Here is a 22,116-nt window from a genome sequence, read left to right as displayed (position 1 = left end):
AATTACAGTTCCTCAGGGCCTATCTCTGACAACACACAAACATACAAGAAGCAGAGGTGAATTTCAAAAACATTAATGAAATAAAAGGGCCTCCAGACCATCACTCATTTTTTATAGAAATAAACAATATTATAATGTAGACTTTTCATATACACTTTCTATGAAGAAGTAAATGATTCTGATAGTGAAATGTGGTCAGACCTGGATATGAATCACGGGATGCAACGTTCTAGATTATTACTCAGTTTCCTTGATTCTTATCCAATTTTCTCATCTCTTAAAGGAAGGGATATTTTGAGAATTAAATAAGTAATGGCTGAATCCACAGTGCTAAGCACCCAGCAAGCACTCAATAATGTTTGCGATAATAATAAGGAAAGAGAGTATTACTACTCTGTCTACTACTACCAGTCTCACCAACATTCACCGAACATGATCTAATGCAGTACCTACACTCTACCAAATCTTGGTCAACTTGACCATCTTGCAGATTCAAGATTTCACGGCATATTATGAAAATGACTTCTAATGGAGCTTTAAGTTCCTTGGCTAAAACCAATGGAAAGCTGAGAATTCTCCGGAAATTGAAAAGAAATCTGGATAAATGGGCCCAAAGAACTTGGTCAGAGCACCAGCTCTACCCAACCAGCTGTGAAATCTGGGGGAGGAGGCATGGAGTTAGTGGAGAGTGGTGATAATGGTCATTTATTCTCCCAGATCTGCAAAACTAGTTACTCTTTGTTCTGCTTCCCTGAAGGGTCATTTTGAAGATGTTTTGATAACTGAATGTGAAAGTGCTTTGTAAACAAATGATAAGATAGCAGCAATAATAAAACTATAGCCATTTCCTATCAACCTGCCAGGAGAAATGGTGATCTTCAAAAGCTGGATAATTGCCTGTACATTATTCATCACCTCACGTGTACTGGTCAAGATACCAAAGCACAAAACATCTTTCCCACTTCAAGAAAGGAAAATCACAAGTGAAATCTAAGTGCACATAATTGATTTTCATTTCTCTCTGGCCAATTGTCTACAAATTAGGTTTTTAAAATTTTATAACAATGATGGTCACCACACACACACACACACACATACACACACACACACACGGGAGGCGGTACACTTAAAGTTTTTCTCTAAAGTTTAAAAAATAATCAAAATCAGTCATTCCCCTAAGTGAAAGTCTAAACTCAAGCAAATAACATGAGATCCTTTTTCTCAGTTTAATATGCCATATACTTTTATAAATGCCCTTCCTCTGTATTTGCTATCCTTCCCATATGCATCCAAAAAGTCAAGGAACAAAGAGAACTATTTGTAATAAGTAAATTGTAAAAAGGTAGGCTACACTGATGTTTAAGGTACTTTAATAATTATTTGGAACATATAACTGAATCTTCATTTCATGAAATTAAACAGAAAATAATAATAAACACGAAAGATAATAAAATATATTATGACACATAATAAAGTACTTATTTTTCTAGTTTACTTTTAAGTTTGACCAAAATAGAAAAAACACACATTTTTTCCACTATTAAAAAGGTTTTCTTAGGAGGAAATGAAATGAACCTCGAGAGACTATGAACTCTGGGAAACAATCTGAGGGTTTCAGAGGGGAGGGGGTTGGGGGTTGGGTATTAAGGAGGGCATGTGTTGTGATGAGCACTGGGTGTTATACATAACTAATGAATCACTGAACACTACATCAAAAACTAACGATGTACTATACAGTGGCTAACTGAACAGAATAAAAAAATGTTTTTTTTAGAATTTACTATACATGTTTATCATGCATTCTAAACATAAGTGCACTCTAAAACTAAATTATGTAACATAAGGTAGAAATTTGTATGCTGACTAACATAATATAATAAAAATATTATTGTTAAAAAAAAGGTAGGAATTTGTTGCTATTTTAACATACAGGATTTTACCCTCCACGAGTCTCTGAAAGATGCTTGTTTATCAGAAAACCACTAATTACACAGTAGCAAAATCTCACTAATTCTATAGAACACACTGAACCTAACCCAGAGACATCTTATCGACACGTCAAACACGACACAGGCACATGCAGAGAAAAACAAACAAAACCCTTTGCAGTTGTAAATTTCTATATTATAATTTCAAATGACTTTTATTTTATTATATAAAAAATAATTTTGTAAATTTGCTATACAGACCAGGATCAAATATGCACAAGGGGAAGGATAAAAGTTCATTCTAAATCGGAGCATGTTAACCCGATAAACAGAAAAATCTGACCTGGATGAGGGGCATTACTAATTATTTTAGTATTTTTAAGAGACTTTTAAGTACTGATTCTTTTAATATTCACTATAACTTCAAGTTTCCCCCCATTATTAACTTTTTTTTTTTTTAAAGATTTTATTTATTTATTTGACAGAGATAGAGACAGCCAGCGAGAGAGGGAACACAAGCAGGGAGAGTGGGAGAGGAAGAAGCAGGCTCATAGCGGAGGAGCCTGATGTGGGACTCGATCCCATAACGCCGGGATCACGCCCTGAGCCGAAGGCAGATGCCCAACTGCTGTGCCACCCAGGGGCCCCAACTTTTCTTGTCACCTATTCCTACCACATCTAAATTTAATGCTTAAGAGAGACCAACATTCTCCTCTCCTAAAATGAAATTTTTTCCTAAAGTTCTAAATTATATTCAGACACTTTCTCTGGTAAAGGAACTAGATTTATGGAATCTTTTCCTAAAATGTTCTGACGTTCACACTATATGACTCCAGTTTTGTGTCATTCTGACTTGTAACATCCTGCAGCATTATTCAATAGAGTGTACTCTATTGTATTTTGCCTTCATTAATTGATTCTTTTGCAATGAGCAGAAAAACAGCCAAGTATAAGAAGCCTTTTGTTTTTAGCACCCATTGAATGGAAGCTCATTTTCCTCTGTGAAACAGGGCCAAGGTGATTCCGGTGGGAGAGCTTCTCCTGTCTCAGGATTGTGGTTTGACAATTTTTTTTGTCGTAGCTACTGTTACCGAGTAGGTAAAGAGAAGTTTTGAGATGAAGCTCTTGAAAAAAAGTTTGTTTTCAATATTAGGATAAGACAGGCAGCTCAGCTGGTGAAATAAGGGTAGGCCTGGGATTCGAAAAGATGCCGTGTGGCCTTGGTAAACCACTTCATCACTCTGGATGCTGGTCTCTCCTTGACCGCCTCTGTCAAAGAAGAGATTTCGATTGAATGATGGGGTTTCTTCCATGTCTGTTCTTCTATTACTCTAGTGCGTCATCATTTGCCCATCAATCATGATTTTACAACTCTTTTTAAAATGAGAATCTCCTAAGATGCTACCTTGCAATGAAAATCCTCCTGTCACAACATTGTACCAAAAGAGGATTGTAGGGATGCCTGGGTGGCTCAGTCATTAAATGGCTGCCTTTGGCTCAGGTCACGATCTCTGGGTCCTGGGATCAAGCCCCACATCGGGCTCCCTGCTCTGCCTCCCTCTGCTTGCTGCTCCCCTTGCTTGCACTCTCTCTCCCTGACAAATAAATAAATAACATCTTTTTTTTTTTTTTTAAAGAGGATTGCAGGAATGGCAATGGTAAATAGAAAAAAAAGAGATTATCTGATTTTAAAGATTGTTAAATTTGGCATAAGTCATTTTGGAAATCTTTGAAAAAAATCAACGAAGTTTTTCTTCCTAAAATTTACAACTGCTGATATGGGTAATCGAATGTTTTCTTTTTATTTTCTTTTCCCAACTGACAAATCAGTTGTAAACAAATTATGCGTCACCTACTGACCTGCCCATTGATTTGTTCCTCCGGTCAGTGTAGTAGCATTTTTTCCTGAAAAATAATAGAAACAGATGAAGACAGTCATGTGAAAAAAGAGAAATCAGTGAATGACAACATTCAATCATGTTGAGTATATTAACCCTCCAACTTCAACACACCTAAGAGAGACATGAAATAAGCCAATATAATAGAATTCTGAATGTACATTGTCTTAATTTCAGACTTTAAGTTACTAATTACAAAAAACTTTGATAAATCAATAGATCACTTTTGAATATTTGATTTTTAATTCCATTTTTTGAGTCTGTCTTCTGCTACACAATGCATATTAACCAGATCATTTGCTTATATGAAGTCATCCAACCATCCATCCATCCATTTATATTTCTACCTATCTAAACACATTTGTAATAAAGAGTTATTCTGCAAGCTCTGTTAAGGTAGAACCATTAAAAATGTATAGGAAAAAAGAGGGCATCTACCCTCAAAGAGCTTCCTTTACAGTTGAGGAGACAAGTGATAGTTATAATAAATCGTAACAACACAGGAAAAACAGAGTGTTATCGAAGTACCTAGGAAGGGATCTCAATTGGTTTTTGAAGATGAAGGAGAAAGGAGTCAGGAAAACTCCCAGAGTATGTATTATCTGTGTCGCATATGAAATGGTTACAGGAACAACACCAAGTATTTTAAGATTCAGGAAGCTGCAACTACTTCAGTAATCTCTGGAGTATCAATTGCAAATTGAGCATAGTGATTAAAGAACTGGCAGGGATGACCAACAAGGCTCAGATAACCAAGGGGTTTTACCACTGACTCTAAAGTTTTTGGATGAAAAACAATGGATGAAAAACACTGCGTGTTTTAAGTAGGTGTGTAGCATGTCTGATTTTAGAGACTCTAAAAGTTCACGACAGAGGTTAATTCATCTCCTAAAAGATTTCCTCATTTTGGAGCTCAGAAATCTCATAGTCTAGGCCTTCTAAAATGCCTTTTTATCCCCATCCAATAAAAACCCATTTCAGAGGATCAGTTAATTCCTCCTTCTGTGGCATCTAGAAAGCAGAGCTGAGTGAGGACAATCAATATTTGGTCCTAACTGTGTTATTAACTGCTTAGAAAACTTGAAAACTTTCTGAACTACCGTACATTTCACTGCAGACACTGGTTTTATTGCTAAAAACTATTTTTTTCAGTTGTCCCTGCCATACCTCAATACGAAATTCAAATACGGAATTTCAAGGTTTGCCAGTCTACCCTAAACTCATTTAAATATTTTCCCCCTTCATTTTTTCAAATATACAAAAATTTGTGCGCATGCATAATTCAACCCCCATTGGAATATAAACCCATCTTCTCTCTGAACTTCCTCCACATGGATTGTCTTGCATTATCTAGTCATCATTATATAACTTATCATGGACTATCTTCTACAGGACCTTGGGCCTCTTGAAGATAGTAGCTTTATTTCATTTGACTTTGTATGCCTGCTGTATACTTGGCACATTGTTTGATAATTCGTAAGTGCTCAGATGAATGAGTCTTTGTTTAATTCACGGTTGTATTTGTTTCCTTCAGTGCCTGAGACCACTTTGCATTTAATAAACATTTGCTTCAAAATGAGGTATTATTTTTTTTAAGCTACAAATGTAGAAATGAGTTTAACATAATTTTTAGCACAAACAATTTAGGAGTGTTATGTAGAGGATGTAAAAACTATAATTATCAACCACAGATACAATAAAGAATATTAGAAAAGCAAGGGGACATTTGGATTAAACACTATTCTCCATTTATCTTTATTGCTGCTAGTTTGAAATTTCTCATAAACATATTTCTATATTTGAACTGTTTTTGGAACGATAAAGAAAAACAAAGGAAGAAAGTCACAAAAGATGAATAAAGACACTTTTTAGACCGCTAATATTATAAAAGCAAATAAAAATGAAGAGACTCACTTTTCCCAATTAAGCAGCACTCTAATTTAATCAGTCAAATCTAGGATGAACTTTGTGTGACAATTAGTGCTGTTGAGTCCTCTTACTTGAGGACTGGTTATTGCTTATCTGTTTGGCTATATTAAAGGGTGAGATTTCTTTCTGTCTTTGCAATCTCTTAGCAAACTGCCCGTGATGCACATCACATTGTGATTTAATGCTTAGTCAATAATACAAGTGTTTTCTTTCTCTTCTACCGCTGTTAAGTTTTCTGGGTTGGGGGAGATTTTGTTTTCCCCCAACAATATAAAAGTGTATTTTTAATCCATGAAGTCAATAATAACTTGCAATTGTCCTTAATTCTTCTTCATAAATGAACCTGAAGGACCAAATCATTTTCTACCCACAATCCTCCACCCTGTACTTTATTAACTACATATTGTTCATAGACAGGGCTTTCTTTATTTTTTCCCTAATTTTTCATTTGAAAGATTCTACTATTTTATACCTTGAATCAAGGCAGCATCTATCTACCTACCTACCTTCCCACGGTTTACAACAACCACTCAAAACTGTAAGTAAATCATGATGTGAACCACTGTTTCCAAACCAGTGTTTCACACAGCCACGTGGTCATATGTGGAGATGCCTGCAGGGCCAAGGGAAGTGGGCAGTCACATCGGTGGAACCCTGGGTCCCCACCTTGTCAGGCAGAACTGCTCTACTCTTACCTATTTCCTATGTTGGGCTGCCTATCTGTTTCTATGTTATTTTATTTTTGAGTGAAGTGTCCTTTGCATAAAAAAGTGATCTAAGTTTAATCTCAACTGTGATTAAAAAAATTGATCTTAATGGTTTAAAAATATCTCCCCCCTCCCAATCTGCTATGTTTAAAATATTTGTGGGAGAAGATTAAGAATCCCATTAAGGAACTCAAACTGAGAAGCAATGGGATGACTGAATCACCTTAAAATATGTTTGATTCTTTTAATAGGAAAGGGGTAAGAATGAATAGGAACCACCTCTGAATCAAAAGAAAAATAATGAGCACAGGACTTAATATTTCTGGAACGTGGGAGACACAGGCTCGGTCCTTGCTGATAGGAGAAAAATAAGAAAATTTGAGCTATTTTCATTCTCTGAAATTTTCTTGGATAGTTTTTGAAATATCAAGTCTAGTATGTAGGCTATATTTACTTTGGGATAATAATCAAAAAAGGAAATGCTAGAAAATTTAGATGTAAAAATTCTACACGTACATTTGAGCAGAGAATTTAGATAAAATGCTCAAGATTCATGTTCATACAATAATTTCTCCTTATTGTATGGCACGGTTATAACTCTAATAATTTTTAAAATAAATTTGCAGTTTTCCTTTGTGAAATATAACATGTAGGTTTCAATGTTGAATACATATGTGGGATAGCGAAGCATGTATAAGTTTTTTATGCATGAATCTTTTAAAAACTCTTGTCCTAAAAAGAGATATGTGTTTTTTCCTGTTTAAGTTCTTTGTTATTGTAAGGCAGGATATATGTTATTAAATGTGATAATAGTTGACAGCTGGAAACTGAATCTGCCATCATAAAAACACTTTGCCACTTATTTTATGCTTGTATAGCATTCTCTTTTTATGAGGCAATGGCTATGACAAATTTCATGTGTGCCTTATAAATAAATGACAAGTTAGTTACTAAGAAGTTAATGTTACATCTATTATTTAAATTGATCTGGAAAATGTTCTAAGAAAACTCTGTGTTACAGTATTTGTCAAACTGTTTTCCCAAGAGCACCTACATATTAAGATAAAAAAAAAAAGTCCTATCATTAAATGGTAAGGGTGCTTTGTATAATCAACTCCTGAAATGTATAAACATGGTCAGATTTATTAGAATATTAAAATTGCTAAGACAGTATTTCTTTACCATCTGCATCAGAATCCTGTAGGATGCTTATTAAAAATGTATATACCTTCTGTTCTAGAATTATGCCATATCATAGAAGTATGCCATAATCTCTGGAGGGAGGGCTCCAGAAACCTTATATTTACTAAATGTCCCAGGTGCTTGTACTCTAAAGGCAGAATGAGAACCACTTCTCTAAAAATTCCTACAGTAAATAAACTTACTGTTTAACTCAGAAATTCAGAAACATATTTGTTCACAGGATATTTTTTTTCTTAAGAACCTGTGGAACTAGTATTCCTTTGATACATTTTTTTTTTAAAGATTTTATTTATTTATTTGACAGAGAGAGACAGCCAGTGAGAGAGGGAACACAAGCAGGGGGAGTGGGAGAGGAAGAAGCAGGCTCCCAGCGGAGGAGCCTGATGTGGGGCTTGATCCCAGAACGCCAGGATGATGCCCCAAGCCAAAGGCAGACGCTCAACGACTGAGCCACTCAGGCGCCCCCCTTTGATGCATTTTTGAAAATGTTCCATATTAGTTCTAATATTTATATTATTATATCATAAGAATTTAATAGCATTTTCCATCAGTTTTAGTAATGAAGCAATTGTAAACACTATTTAAAAAAACATGCTATGGGGGGACCTGAGTGGTGCAGTCGGTTGAATGTCTGACTCTTGGTTTCTGCTCAGGTCCTGATCTCAGGGTCTTGGGATTGAGCCCCACATCAGGCCCTGTGCTCAGGGGGGAATTTCGCAGGGAATCTGCTTGAGATTCCCACTCTCTCCCTTGCCTTCTGCCCCCCTTGCTCATGCTCTCTCTCGTGCGCATGCACTCTCTCTCAACTAAGTAAATCTTAGGTAAAATAAAATAAAATAAAATAAAAAAACATGTTATAAATAAGACATTTCTGCCACAATATCAAGAAGAGATAGTAACTGCATGCATTTCAGGGTTTTTATATTTCTTTCTTTAGATGTATCAGCACTCTTCTTTCAAATGCAATAGTACCAGGAAAATTTTTTAAAAATGAATATCATTTTAAAAAAGAAAAAAAAATATCTCTCTGAAGAGAACATCTTCAAAAGCTGCTGTAGGTCAGGACACCATGGCACACAGCCTGGAGACCTAAACTCTAATTCATACCAACTGAGGACACTCAGAATCTGGCAAGGGAACTGTTTTTTAGTGAACTTCTAAGAAAAAACAACAAAAGGAATTAAATTCAGTATAGATTCTTTAAAAATTAAAGCTTTGAAAGTACTGATTATTCTATCACTGAGTTTCTCAAAATTTATCTGAAAAGATAAGACTAAGGGCAAGGACAGAGAGGAGGTCAATGTGCTCCAAACAGACCTTCAATTTTTAAAAACTAGTAAAATCCGATGGTGAAAAGAGCTAGATGAAAAGTTTGACAATGTAAATTTTGTTGCCATTGTCTTCATAAGATTTTTTCCTTGTAGACTACGGCAGAATCAAGATATTTGGAAAGTGAATTGATAAAAAAAAAAAAAATCTTTGAATTCTGAATATCCAATACTTGTAGTAAAGCAAACATGTTAAGTGACATTGTATTCATAACTTATTCTTTCTCTGAGTGAAAGTATAATTTCAGCCTTAACAACAAGGCCTTTGTTTGGATCTAGGTCAAATTGTGTCAAATCCCTCCTTGTGTAGCACAAAAGGAACAAAATCTTCTGGACTTCTGACAAACATCTGTTTTGTATAAAGTCCAGAGGAGGTTGGGGGGACAATATGCAGTCTTTCTGATGAGATGTTTTGACACAATGTCGACTCAGTCTGAACTGAACCTGAATGCTGAAACCCACAGAAATGGGACACTTTGTGATAGACTCTAAGGGTTTCCTCCTTTTAGATCTACAAGGAAATTAGCTTGTGCATGAATTCAAATACAACTCTTTTTAGAAACAATGGTGAAATCACAGGACAAAGGGTGGATAAGGGCACCTGATTAGTTAAGATTAATTTGGAAATTTTTTAGCAATTTCATCCTGATATCAGAAACTAGGTCATCATCTTGAGTGTCATACTTCCTTTGCATCCTGTGTTTACATCATGCAAATTAGAATTTGTTAAAAGTAGATAATTTTGTGATATAAACAAATAAAATAATGGGTACCCACAATCGCACCTATCAGGAGGAGTCATTTTTAGAATATTATATTTTCTTCCTACTTCATTTCTATGCATTTTATGTTGTTGAAATTACATTGTATGAGTAATTACATATCATAATGTATGTAAAATTTAAATTCTATTATTTACTATTTCCCTACAATCTTTAAGAAATCCTATACCCATTCATTCTGTAAATGAATTATAATCCATTGAAAGGATGTATTCTGATTTACTCCTTTACTGTCAAACATAGAAGATATTTCCATTTTCCACAATTGTAAGTTATACTTCAGGGAATGTTTTTACACATTTTTAAATTTTCTTAAGATAAAAAGTGGAGGGTATAAAAAGTTGCATCATTAGTACTCAGGTCTATTCAATCTTTGCTTGCCTATAGGAAGAATGAAAAATCTTTGAATGGAGATGGCTTCCCATTCCCATGTATCCTCTGCTACTGAGGACAGAGCTAAGAAACCATGTGGTTGAACTGCAAGGAATGACTCTTGCTAACTGCTATACCAAGAGAAACACTGGATTTGTTTACAAATGGATGCTACAGGTGCTCCCTGCCCCCCCAAAAAACAGTAAGAGTTTTTACCTACCCATATGAAATAAGAACTGAGACTGATCTTGGAAATTATAAGTTAAATTCTGAAAACAACCATTTTTCCCTTCCTCTAAGCAAGTCCACTTAGAAATGATATAAAACATCCAAGGGACCATAAGGTTTATCACATTTGACAAATATATCCGAAGGAAAAAGAAAGTGTCCAAGATATTCTAACATTTGGAAGAAAAAGCTCTGTAGAAAGAGTTACATTTGTTGCTCTAAAGTTTTTCACAAAAACAGACTCATCTTAATATACGTTCAGATCCAATGAAGTAAAATTTGAAAGTACCTGAAGGGCATCCTGATATTTAGCCTCTCTGCATACTTGCACAGCGTGTCCCACGGAATATGAATTTTAATAAACATGATATCAGGGTTTGCGACAGCTGGCTGCAAAGGATAGAAAAGCAGGCACCATTATTTAAAATCAGAGCTGATGATATTGTGCCACAATTTGATTTGAAAGGAAAAAACACTGTTACTTTGTCTCCCCATAAATCATTGTTACTGATTTAAGGGGGACTGATATGAATAAAAAATCTTAGTACAGAAAAACCTTCATAAAAATGTAATAATGCATGGTGCACTGGGTGTTATACGTAACTAATGAAGCATCGAACTTTGCATTGGAATCCGGGGATGTACTGTATGGTGACTAACATAATATAATAAAAAAAAATCATTAAAAAATGTAATAATGCCATTGCATACAAGAATGATTTTTCTTATATTGATTGTTATCAAGATCCAGAATACCCAATCAGAAAAATCATGAGCCATTTAGGAATCTGATGTTATTCTTGTTGGAAACTTTATCATGACCCTGCTCAGAGGGAACAGAAAGCACTGACAGTTGGCACCAGTCATTCATTGATTCATTCACTTATTCTTCTAAAATATTTTATTGAGTAACTACTCCCTGTTAGGTCATATGAAAATCCTGGGGGAAAAATTGGAGTATAAATCATACAAGTCCATGACCTTACACAGCTGTCAAATTTGCACACTTACTTTAACCTTTTAGTCCATAAGAATTGAAGTGTCTTTGATCCACATAAAAGGTTTTTAAGCAGAGTCAAATGTGCATCAAAATTATTTATGGGGCTTTTAACAAAATTCTAATTCTTCAGAATTCCCAGAATTGGATTCCATTGTTCTGAATATTTTGTTCATATTACTAACAGAGAATCAGCTGCACTTTTGAACCAGATAATTATTAGGATTCTTAGGTGTGGCTCACTCTAAAACAGGTAACTAAATAATTGACTAGTTTGGCATTGTGTATCATTCATGGTAATATTCTATTCTTTTCAAAGCCTAAACAGTTATTTTCTCCAGTTCTTGTACTATCTGAGGCCCACACAGCAAGAAGGATGTTTATGACTATTCTAGCAATGAATTCCACAGAGCTTATCCTTCAAGTGACTACGGATGCTGATGTATAAAAGAACAACTGTGGTTTGCTTCCACTTAGCATGCCTGCACAGCTGGACTCCATTTGGTTAGCATTGTTCATTTAAATTTCAGCTAGATGCAACTTCTCAAGAAACATAACCATCTTAAAAGCTCAAAATTATGGAAGAAATGTATTATTTTAATTTAAAATCACATATTTTTATAATCAAACTGTACAGTTTTATATGTGTACATTCATAAAGCCCTATATTTTAAGTGTGGCTGATTTCATAAGTTTTCCAGAATAATATTTCAAATTTGTATCACCAATATTTTCAAATGGTATTATTAGAAAACCATGGGGCAGTCATCTGACTGATACTCAGATATAGAGAGCATCATTGCCATCGGACATGCACTTCCACAGACCAGAATTTGCTGAAGTTTATTCCACAGAGTACTATGAAAAAAGAGGCAAGATAGTCTATGGTCAAGGAAATTTTGGGTTTCTCATCTCACTAGAGGACTTGTGAGACATTTTAATATGCGTATACTTGCTAAAAATATCCCAGGTGAGAAAGTAGACTAAATTTTCAGAATTTTGGACTATGGGTTATTTTATTCCTGATAGTTTAGTGAGGTACCTCTATTTTGCAAATCATCATGGGAAAAATAGCAAAAGATGTTTTCACATAAGTACAGTTTCCTAAGAGCCTTCCTACTTCAAATATGTTTGTTTTAAATTACAGGTAAAGAATGTGGGAATAAAATTCACAATGACAGAAGAAGACACAGTATGTGTTAAATATCAACAGGCCTTTGAATTTAGACCAAGGTCATACACGTTAGCTATGACTGAGAAAACAAAGTCTAGATTTTTTTTTAATTAGCATTAATTCATTCAAACAACTATTTGTTTAAAAATATATTTTTTACCTAGCTAGAAAGGAAAAGGAGAAGAATTATGATGTTATCTCTAGGTTCTTTTTAGCAATTATTACAGGCTTGGTTGAAAGGTTTCTGTGCTGCTACTAGGTATTTACTCAAAGAATACAAAAATAGTGATTTGAAAGGAGCACATGCACTCCAATATTTATAGCAGCAAAATCCATAATAGCCAAAATATGTAAAGAACCCAGATGTCCAACAAATGATAATGGATAAAGAAGATGTGAGATATATATATATATATAATGGAATATTACTCAGCCATCAAAAAGAAAAGTCTTGTCATTTGCAGCAATGTGGATGGAACTGGAGGGTATTATGCTAAGTGAAATAAGTCAGAGAAAGACAAATACCATATGATTTCACTCACATGTAGAATTTAAAAAACAAAACAGATGAACATTAGGGAAGGGAAGGAAAGGAAAAATACAATAAGATAAAAACACGGAGGCAAACCAAAGAGTCTCTAAACTATAGGGAACAAGCTGAGGGCTGCTATAGGGGAGGTGGGGGGGACAGGGTAACTGGGTGATGGGCATTAAGCTTGTGACCATATGTTGACTAAACTGAATTTAAATTAAAAAAAAGAGAGAGAGAAAGGTTTTTGTGAAGGATTGATAGAATCAAGAAAATCTTTCTAAAGCATAAAAAGCATAGGTATTTGAATCACTCCTTCACTGAGGCAAGTGAAAGAAGAATTTCATGTTTTATTATGGTTTTTCCTGCTTTCACCATACAGAAGTTCTTATATTCAAATTGATAACAAAGATCCTTCTTTTGAAATTATGGTGTTGGCTACTGGTGTTATACCAACTTGCCTTTTCGCCTACCAGGGACAATTTAAATTTTTTCAATCCTAACTGTGTACTTAGAAGAAATCACATGGTATGATAGACAGAACCATACCATACTTAGTGTTTGGAATCACAAAGACTCAAGTGTGAATTCCATCTTTAACATTTACTTAGCTCTGTGAACTTGGGGCAATTACCTAACCTCTCTGATCCTGTTTTCTGTCCTGAGAAATGGAGACAATGATCTTAACTCACAGAGCTGTTAGGAGTATTTTGAGAGACTGGACATATAGACTACCCAACCATAATAGGATATCCAGAATTGTTCATTCTCTGTTGAGAGCATGCTTCTTCAATCAGACCTGAGCCAAAATAAAGGCTAATTTCAAAATTTCACTGGAATCTTTGTTTCTCAACCTCTTTCTCTTTTTTCTCCGTAAATAGCTACCAGATTCATCTTTATCCCTTAGCTTTGTAAGCCTTCAATAATAGGCCTTTTGAATTATACATATACAAAACCAGTAATAACCTGTATTTGGGGAAAACTCTAGAGTGACTTGAATCAAGTGATTGAAGAATTAAATATTTTTCTGGTGATATAAACCAGATATAAATTGTAATAAAATTATATTTCTATAACTGTACTCTCTTTGGAAGATGTCTCTTCCTTTATATGCATTTAAATAGTCCCCTGTATGTTATCGCTTGTTCCTAGGGAGAGGTGGGCTCTTTTTCATCAGTTATTCCATTGGATTACAGAAAACGTATCTAGTATTTGTTTTCCTCAGAGTCTGGAAGAGAGGACTCTATGAAAATGAATGAGTCTAGACACAGACAGAAACCAATCTATACCAGACTGACACATTCTACATATAGAATAATTTAAGACTGAATAACAAGCCTTTGAGAGATACACTGTTGTTTGAACATTGCATTCCCTCCAGTGGTTCCATGGGAGTTTGAAAGCAGGGATCTCTATTGTGGAACAGACAGCTCCTGGGACAAAAAAAGAGTTTCTCAGGAGCTGGATCTTATTCCGGTATAAATGGAGATCTCATTTTCCCTCAGAGCCTCATGGTTCCTGAAGCCTAGGCATGTTGGTTGCCAGAGTACAGTAATAGCATGAAGAAGGTGTGAGTGACACATGTTTTGGGAGAAGTCTTAGAAGGTTTAGCTTCCACAGCAGGAAAGCTTGGGTTTCATACTACAGATGGGTCCTGATTTGTTTTACCTTACAGTATGTAAAACCAGAGTTGATCACTCCCCGCTTCTCCACAGCTCCCACTCTGGTCTAAGCCATCATCATCTCTGGCATTCCTACAGTGCTGTCCAACAAAGGCTTTGCTCACATTGTTGTCCCCGATAATCTATTCATAGCATAATGGCCAGAGTGATTCTTTAAAATATAACTCAGATCATATGTCTTCTCAGAACTTTATTGCATTCAGAGTGAAAGCCAAAGTGTTTTCAGTGACCTACACAGCCTTTTATAATCTCACCTTCAGTATCTTACTAAAAGATATTGTCTCCTACTACTTTACCCCTCACCCATTCTACTTCTTATCATTTGGTCACTTGCTACAGCTTGCCTGTCCTTGCCCCATCTTTCTCACCTTGTCTATTTTTTTCCCTGTAGTATTTATTATCTTTTAATAAGTGAACTATTTATTTATGTAAGTGCCATGAAAGAAGAGATCTTCGTTTTATTCATTTATGTATACCAAGCACCGAGTTCAATGCTGGGCACACAGTAGTCACTCACTAAACATTTGTTGAATGGATGAATGAGTGAGTTAACTTATCTTAAGTTCACGTTCTATGTAACTTGTACCTCACCAAAAGATGATGGAAACAAGAATGCAAATAAACCAGAATTATTCTGGAAGAGGTGCTATGTCAAAATTCAAATTAGCATCATGAATAGCTGGCATAGCACTGATTATTAATTCATTCCTGTCAACCTTTAAGATGTGAAAATATCTAATACACTTAAATAAAAGAGATGCTTTAAAAGATGTTTCTACATTAATTCTGCCATCAAGGAGTGAAATGTCAAGCTAAGTGCACATACAGCTAGAACATTTCTAATTTTGTATGTCTTAACTTTAAATATATATAGATCTTTTTCAAGCACCATGAAGTGTCTTTTATAACTTCCTCAACTTAATTTCTCTTTTGTTATATCTCGACTTAAAACAAAACAAAAGTAGTTTCATTTTCTTGCAGCTACTGAGCAGGGGGGTGGTGAAGGGTTGGTGTTGCCAGGGAGAACTTCTCCCTTGGAATCAAAAGCTCCCAATCTGGCACTATTCTGTTAGCTCTGATGAAGGCAGGCTTTTTGGAGGGAACAAAACACCCACCGCCTTCACACTTCACATGATTATTTAATCATTCCATCCAAAATTCCCAAGAAGTAGAACATTCACTCTTAAGAGAAGTGGAAATTTAAAAATTGAGTTTTTACAAAGTCGCTGTCTGCGAGCTGGTGGGAGAGAGCTGAAAGAAAACAGAATGTGGTAGCTCGTGAGAGTAAGTCTAAGAAGACAGATCGCTCATATGATCTGGAAATGTACTTGGAACACAAACACAGTTACGGATCATCTACCTATTCATTCGTATGGCCTTCCACTATGAGTCGCTATCTACTGCTGATGTGATCATCTAGAAATTGTCCATATGAACATGTGATATAATGAGGACTTGAAACTGCTCTCTGCCGGACCTGGTGCTTGGCTCTGGTGAATGTAAATCTAAAAACTGGGGACTTGTTCCCTAAGGGATATTTCTATTTCTCAGCTCACAAGTCTCATACTTGCTGACATGTTCACAATTTCCTTTTCTCTGTCCTTGTATCACAAGCCCTTTCTTTTCCTTCCCCTCCATCCACCCTTTTTTCCTGGATCTTCCCCATCATCACTTAAGCAACTCATATAAGAAAACAGAAAGAGAAGCGCCTGGGCGCCTGGGTGGCACAGTGGTTAAGCGTCTGCCTTCGGCTCAGGGCGTGGCCCCGGCGTTATGGGATCGAGCCCCGCGTCAGGCTCTTCCGCTATGAGCCTGCTTCTTCCTCTCCCACTCCCCCTGCTTGTGTTCCCTTTCTCGCTGGCTGTCTCTCTCTCTGTCGAATAAATAAATGAAATCTTAAAAAAAAAAAAAGGAAAACAGAAAGAAAGAGAAAAATGAAACTTCATGAGAGCGCTTTCCCCTCTCTGGCTACTGCTCTCCATTCCCCCCATGCACAGTGTGCTGATGACATTTGCTGCTGGCTCTGCTTTTCCACTCCCTCATCAACTTCAACCCATGTCCACCTTGCTTGCATGTCCATCTCCTCAGAGAGATGATTCTCATTGATTTCACCAAAGATTCCCACAACCTCCAGTGGAACAGGCCTCCTTCTTGTCTTACTGGACTGCTCAGCGCTATTTTACCCTGCTATCCACTTTTCCCTATGACTCCTCCTCTCAGCCTCTTCCACCAACCTCCAACACCTTCAAATGTCTACTCTCCTCTCTTACCTTTTACAGGCTCACTCTTAGATTCATTTTCTTTTCTTCTCTCTAGTGGTTTCATCCTAGTACATGGCTTATATTACCATCTATATTCTAAAGACTAAAGCATTTACCTTTAGTTCACACTCTTCATGGGGTTGTAACACAAATCTCAAAGATTTTCTACTTGTATTTCTCAAAGGTCCCTCAATTACTAGCTTATGATCTTTATTCCCATAATTCCATCCCACTTTCTCCCCAAATTAACTCTCTTGTTGTCAAAAGTAGTTTTCTACTGGCTATTCCTTCTGCTGATAGTATTCTGCCCCCTTATCTGCCCATGATGGACTCCTTTTCGTTTACATCATGTTCTTTCAAATCACACATGCTAACATAACTACCTAGCCACATTCCTTATGTAAGTTATTCTGGGCATCTGGGTGGCTCAGTAGGTTAAATGCCTGACTCTTGATTTCGGCTCAGATCATGATCCTCATGGGTATAAGACTGAGCCTCTTGTTAGGCTGCATGCTCAGCGGGGAGTCTGCTTGAGATTCTCTCCCTCCCTCTCCCTCTGCATGTGAATGCTTGCTAGCTCTCTCTCTCTAAAATAAATAAAGCTTTAAAAAACTTTAATAAATTATTCTGTTTTAATAATTGCATGACATTCCTCATTATGCAATTTTTCTTGTCTCTTTGTGGCTTCTCTCTTCCCATGAGAACATTGCCCATTTTATGATTCTCATTTATTCCCAGAAGGTAGCATATATACCTTTCTCTTCCTCTCTAATGCCACCCATGATATCTGTGCATCCAGTCCTGCTCTTCAAATCTGTCCTCTTTTCAGGATTCCAAGGTATTTTCTTAGAAAACAAATATGGTCATGATCCTGCCCTGCTTAAAATTATTCAATAATTTCCCATTTTTCTTAAGAAAATAATCAAAAGTCTTATACTACTAGGCATAATTATTTAGCCCTCACTACTCTTTCCATACTCATCTGGTACCCTTTTATTCCAGCATTGAAAAATGCCAGTGTCCTTCCTCCCACTACCATCATTATATTCAATTGATTCCTATTATGATGGGGTTTGGCATTAATAGATTAAGAGATCCCCAGGTGATTAGGATGGGCAGTCAGTACTGAAAACCACATCTAGCCCTTTTATTTGACTTATTCTAGGTACTATCCATTTTCAAACTTCAATTCAAAGTCTATTTCTTTAATTTCATTTCTTCCCTTCCTCTATTCTTCCCTTACCCTCCAGACTAAGTCACTGCCCTTGATATAAGTCATTCTAGCATCATTTGTTTTTCTTTTAGGTCACTTATCACAGTTTGAAATTATGAAAGACTGACTCGTATGTAGTGTAAATTCAATAAAGGCAGGGATAAGGTTTACTTTACTCACTGGATCCCCAATAGCTTGAATAGTACCTGTTAGGGTTATTGACTGAATTAACAAGTAATCGGAGATGTGTAAGCAAAATAACTACCAATATTATAAAAGGATGTCTGTATAAATTGCTGTGGGAACAGATGAGGAAATGATTAATTGTTTGTATGAAGGAGAAATCACGAGGAAATAAAATCTTATCACAAGACTGAGTTCATAGGACTTTTGTAATAAATACTTATTGGTTAAATTACTCCAGTGATATGGATATTCTGAGTTAAAAATTTCCAGAAGAGACAAAAAAAAGGAAACACAATTAAAAGAGTCAACAAAAATTGAGACCAGAATTCAACTTGCCCAACTCTATAACACTACATAGTGTGTGAATAAATCCTTACCTTGTGAAGAGTCAAGGCACTGTACTGTTATTTTATATATATTTAAAAAGTGTTAATAAATATAAATACATCAGTTTTCTAGGGCCACCTCAAGTTATAATTCAGTATTTCCTAATGTGTGTTTCTTAGAAGACTAATCACAGGAGCCATTCTGTGGTAAAAAAGGGGGGGCCCTCTGATATCATATGTAAGTACCCATGAGTACTCTATTCCACTGATAACATTTATTAGCAAATTATCTAGATATTTAATTAAAGAAATCATCACCATTTTTTCACCTGGTCTGTCTCATTTTTTAGAAAAGTAGTTGAATCCCACTTGTAATTTAAGGGTCCCTCAAATACTTAACTTAAAAATTTTTCTTTGAATAAGGGAATGGCTAATTAAATCCCCAAGTTGTAATATTATACACCTCATAAAAAAATGAGTTAGATCAAAATATAATGGCAATTTAAGATAACAAAAATATATTATTAAATGACTGATTTTAGTTGTAGAATAGTATGTATAATATGACTTTTTTTCTAAAAAATGTGTGCATATTTATATATACATAAAAATATCCTGAGGGACACCTAGCAGAATAAAATCAAAGTATTAACAGGGCTATTAAGAAAGAAAAGGACATGATTTGGGAGATAGTAGATGTAAACTTTGATTTCTTATTTTGTACATTTTTATACTTTTAATTTTTCACATTAAGATTTTTCTTTCTGTAATATGATAAATATATGCTTAATATGTGTTTTTAAGACCTTAAAGGTTTAACTAAAATAGCAAGAGGTTTTTGTTTTTGTTTTGATAAAAGGAGTATGAAATATATGCTTTTATCTCCTTTCTATTTATCTCCTTTCTATTTTTCTAATTAGCATTGGTAGTTTTGTTGTTTCACTAGAAAAAAAAAATTCTTTAAGGAACACTTTAAAAAAAGCATTCAAGGAAAAAAATGTTGCAAGGGATAAAGAAGGGCATCACATAATGATATAGGAGCCAACTCACCGAGAAGACATAATAATCTTTAATGTGTATGTATCTAATAAGAATGTCAAACTGTGTAAGGCAAAAACTGATAGAACTGCAAGGAGAAACAAATGAGTCCACTATCTCAAATGGAGACGTCAACACTCCTTTATCAGAAATAGACAAACCCAACAGGCAGAAAACCAGTAAGGAAATCGTTGAACTCAACACCACCACTGATCAAATAGATATAATTGGCATCTATAAATTACTTCATTTACAGCAGAACATACATTTTTCCCAAACTCACATGGACCAATTCAAGAAGATAGATTACATTCTGGGCCACAAAACACATCTTAACAAATTTAAAAGAATAGAAATCATATAATGTCTGCTTTCAGACCACAGTGGAATTAAACTAGAAATCAATAACAGAAAGATAAATGGAAAATCTCAAAATATATGTAGATTAAATAACACAGCTCCAAATTACACATAGGGCAAAGATGAAATCTCCTGAGAAAAAAAATATTTTTCTATTAAGTGAAAGTGAAAACACAATTTATCAAATTTAAACTATTTAAACTTTAAATATAGTGAACGCTGTGCTTAGGGGTAAACTTACAGCAATGACTGTATTAAAAAAGAAGAAAGATTCAAAGTCAATAATCTCAGTTTCTACCTTAAGAAAACAGAAGAAAAAGCAAATTAAACCAAAGTAAGTAGAAGAAAAGAATAAGAACTAGAGCATACTATAACATTATGTCAATAATACTTCAACAAAAAAAAGAATTAGTGCATAAATCAGTAAAATTGAAAACAGAAAAAAACAGAAAAATTGATGAAACTTTTTGTTCTTTGAAAAGATCAATAAATCAATAAGCCTCTAGACAGCCTTCTAAGAAAAACAAAGAGAAGACACAAATTACCAGTATCAGAAATGAAAGAGGGGACGTGACTACAAATCCCATGGAAATTAAAAGGTTAATAAAGGAATACTATGGTTAACTCTATGCTCACATATGATAACCTAGATGAAATGCGCCAATTTCTTTAAGGACAAAATCTGCCAAAACTCATACAAGTACACAATATGAATAGGTCTATACCTATTAAAGAAACCGAATCATTAATTAATAACTTTCCAAAACAAAAAGCACCAGGCCCAGATAGGTACCAAACATTTAAGAAAGAAATTGTGCCCTTTTATATAATCTCTTTCAAAGTATAGGAGTAGAGGGGAAACTTCCTAACTCATTCTATGAGGCCAGCATTACACTATTACCAAAAATCATACAAGGCATTCCAAGGAAAACAGAACAAAACAAAACTACAGACCAATATCTTTCATGAACATACATGCAAAGATTTTTTTTTTAATATTAGGAAATAGAATCGAACAATGTATAAAAAGAATTATATACCACAACTAGTTGGGATCTATCCTAAGTATGCAAGGCTGTCAACATTTGAAAATCAACTAATGTGATCCGTCACATCAACAGGCTGAGAAGGAAAAATCATATGATCATATTAATAGATGCATAAAAAGCATTTGACAAAATCCAGCACCGATTCATGATAAAAACTCTAAGTAAACTAGCAATAGAGCTGAACTTCCTCAACTTGATACAGAATAGTTACAAAACAGCTACAGCTAACATACTTAATGGTGAGAAACTAGAAGCTTTCCTACTAAGATCAGGAACAAGACACCTGTTCACCACTTCTTTTCAACATTATACTAGAAGTATTATCAAATACAGTATGGTATAAAAAGAGCAAAAAAGGTACACAGATTGGGGAGGAATAAAGAAAACTCTTTTGTTCTCAGATGACATAGTCATTATGTAAAAATTTCAAACAAATCAACAATAGCAACAACAAAAAATCCTGGAACTAATAAACAATTACAGTAGGATTTTTTAAGATAAAAGTTTAATATACAAAAGTAATTGCTTTCTTTCAGCAATGAACAGTGAAATTTGAAATTAAAAACACAATACCATTTACATGAGCACCACAAAGATCTAATTACTTAAGGTATAAACCTAGGAAAACATGTACAAGGCCTATATGAGGACAACTACAAAATTCTACTTAATGAGATCAAAGAAGAACCAAATAAATGGAAAGAGATTTCATATTCATGGATAGGAGGACTCAATATTGTCAAGACGTCAGTTCTTCTCTACTTGATCTATAGATTTAGTGCAATGCCAATCAAAATTTCAATAAGTTATTTTGTGGATACTGACAAAGATTATGGAGAAGAAAAAGACACAGAATAGCCAACACGATTTGAACAAGAAGAACAAATTTGGAGGAGTGACACTACCTGACTTCAAGACTTACTGTA

General features: G+C 35.0%; 1 protein-coding gene across 2 annotated transcripts in view; it reads right to left on the bottom strand.

Annotated features, from left to right (window-relative positions):
* ANO3 (anoctamin 3) overlaps positions 1-22,116 on the bottom strand; it is a 397,040-nt gene that overhangs the window by 98,642 nt on the left and 276,282 nt on the right. For both annotated transcript variants that reach the window (XM_034645910.1, XM_019807105.2), the window contains 2 exons: positions 10,665-10,765; positions 3,789-3,833 (listed from right to left, as the gene is read on the bottom strand). In XM_034645910.1, coding sequence (XP_034501801.1) covers positions 3,789-3,833; positions 10,665-10,765 — 146 coding nt within the window. The remainder of the gene's footprint in view (positions 1-3,788; positions 3,834-10,664; positions 10,766-22,116) is intronic.

This window comes from Ailuropoda melanoleuca, chromosome 16 (assembly GCF_002007445.2).
Source record: "Ailuropoda melanoleuca isolate Jingjing chromosome 16, ASM200744v2, whole genome shotgun sequence".
Classification (NCBI taxonomy): domain Eukaryota; kingdom Metazoa; phylum Chordata; class Mammalia; order Carnivora; family Ursidae; genus Ailuropoda; species Ailuropoda melanoleuca.
This window is presented reverse-complemented; position numbering and strand designations above follow the sequence as displayed.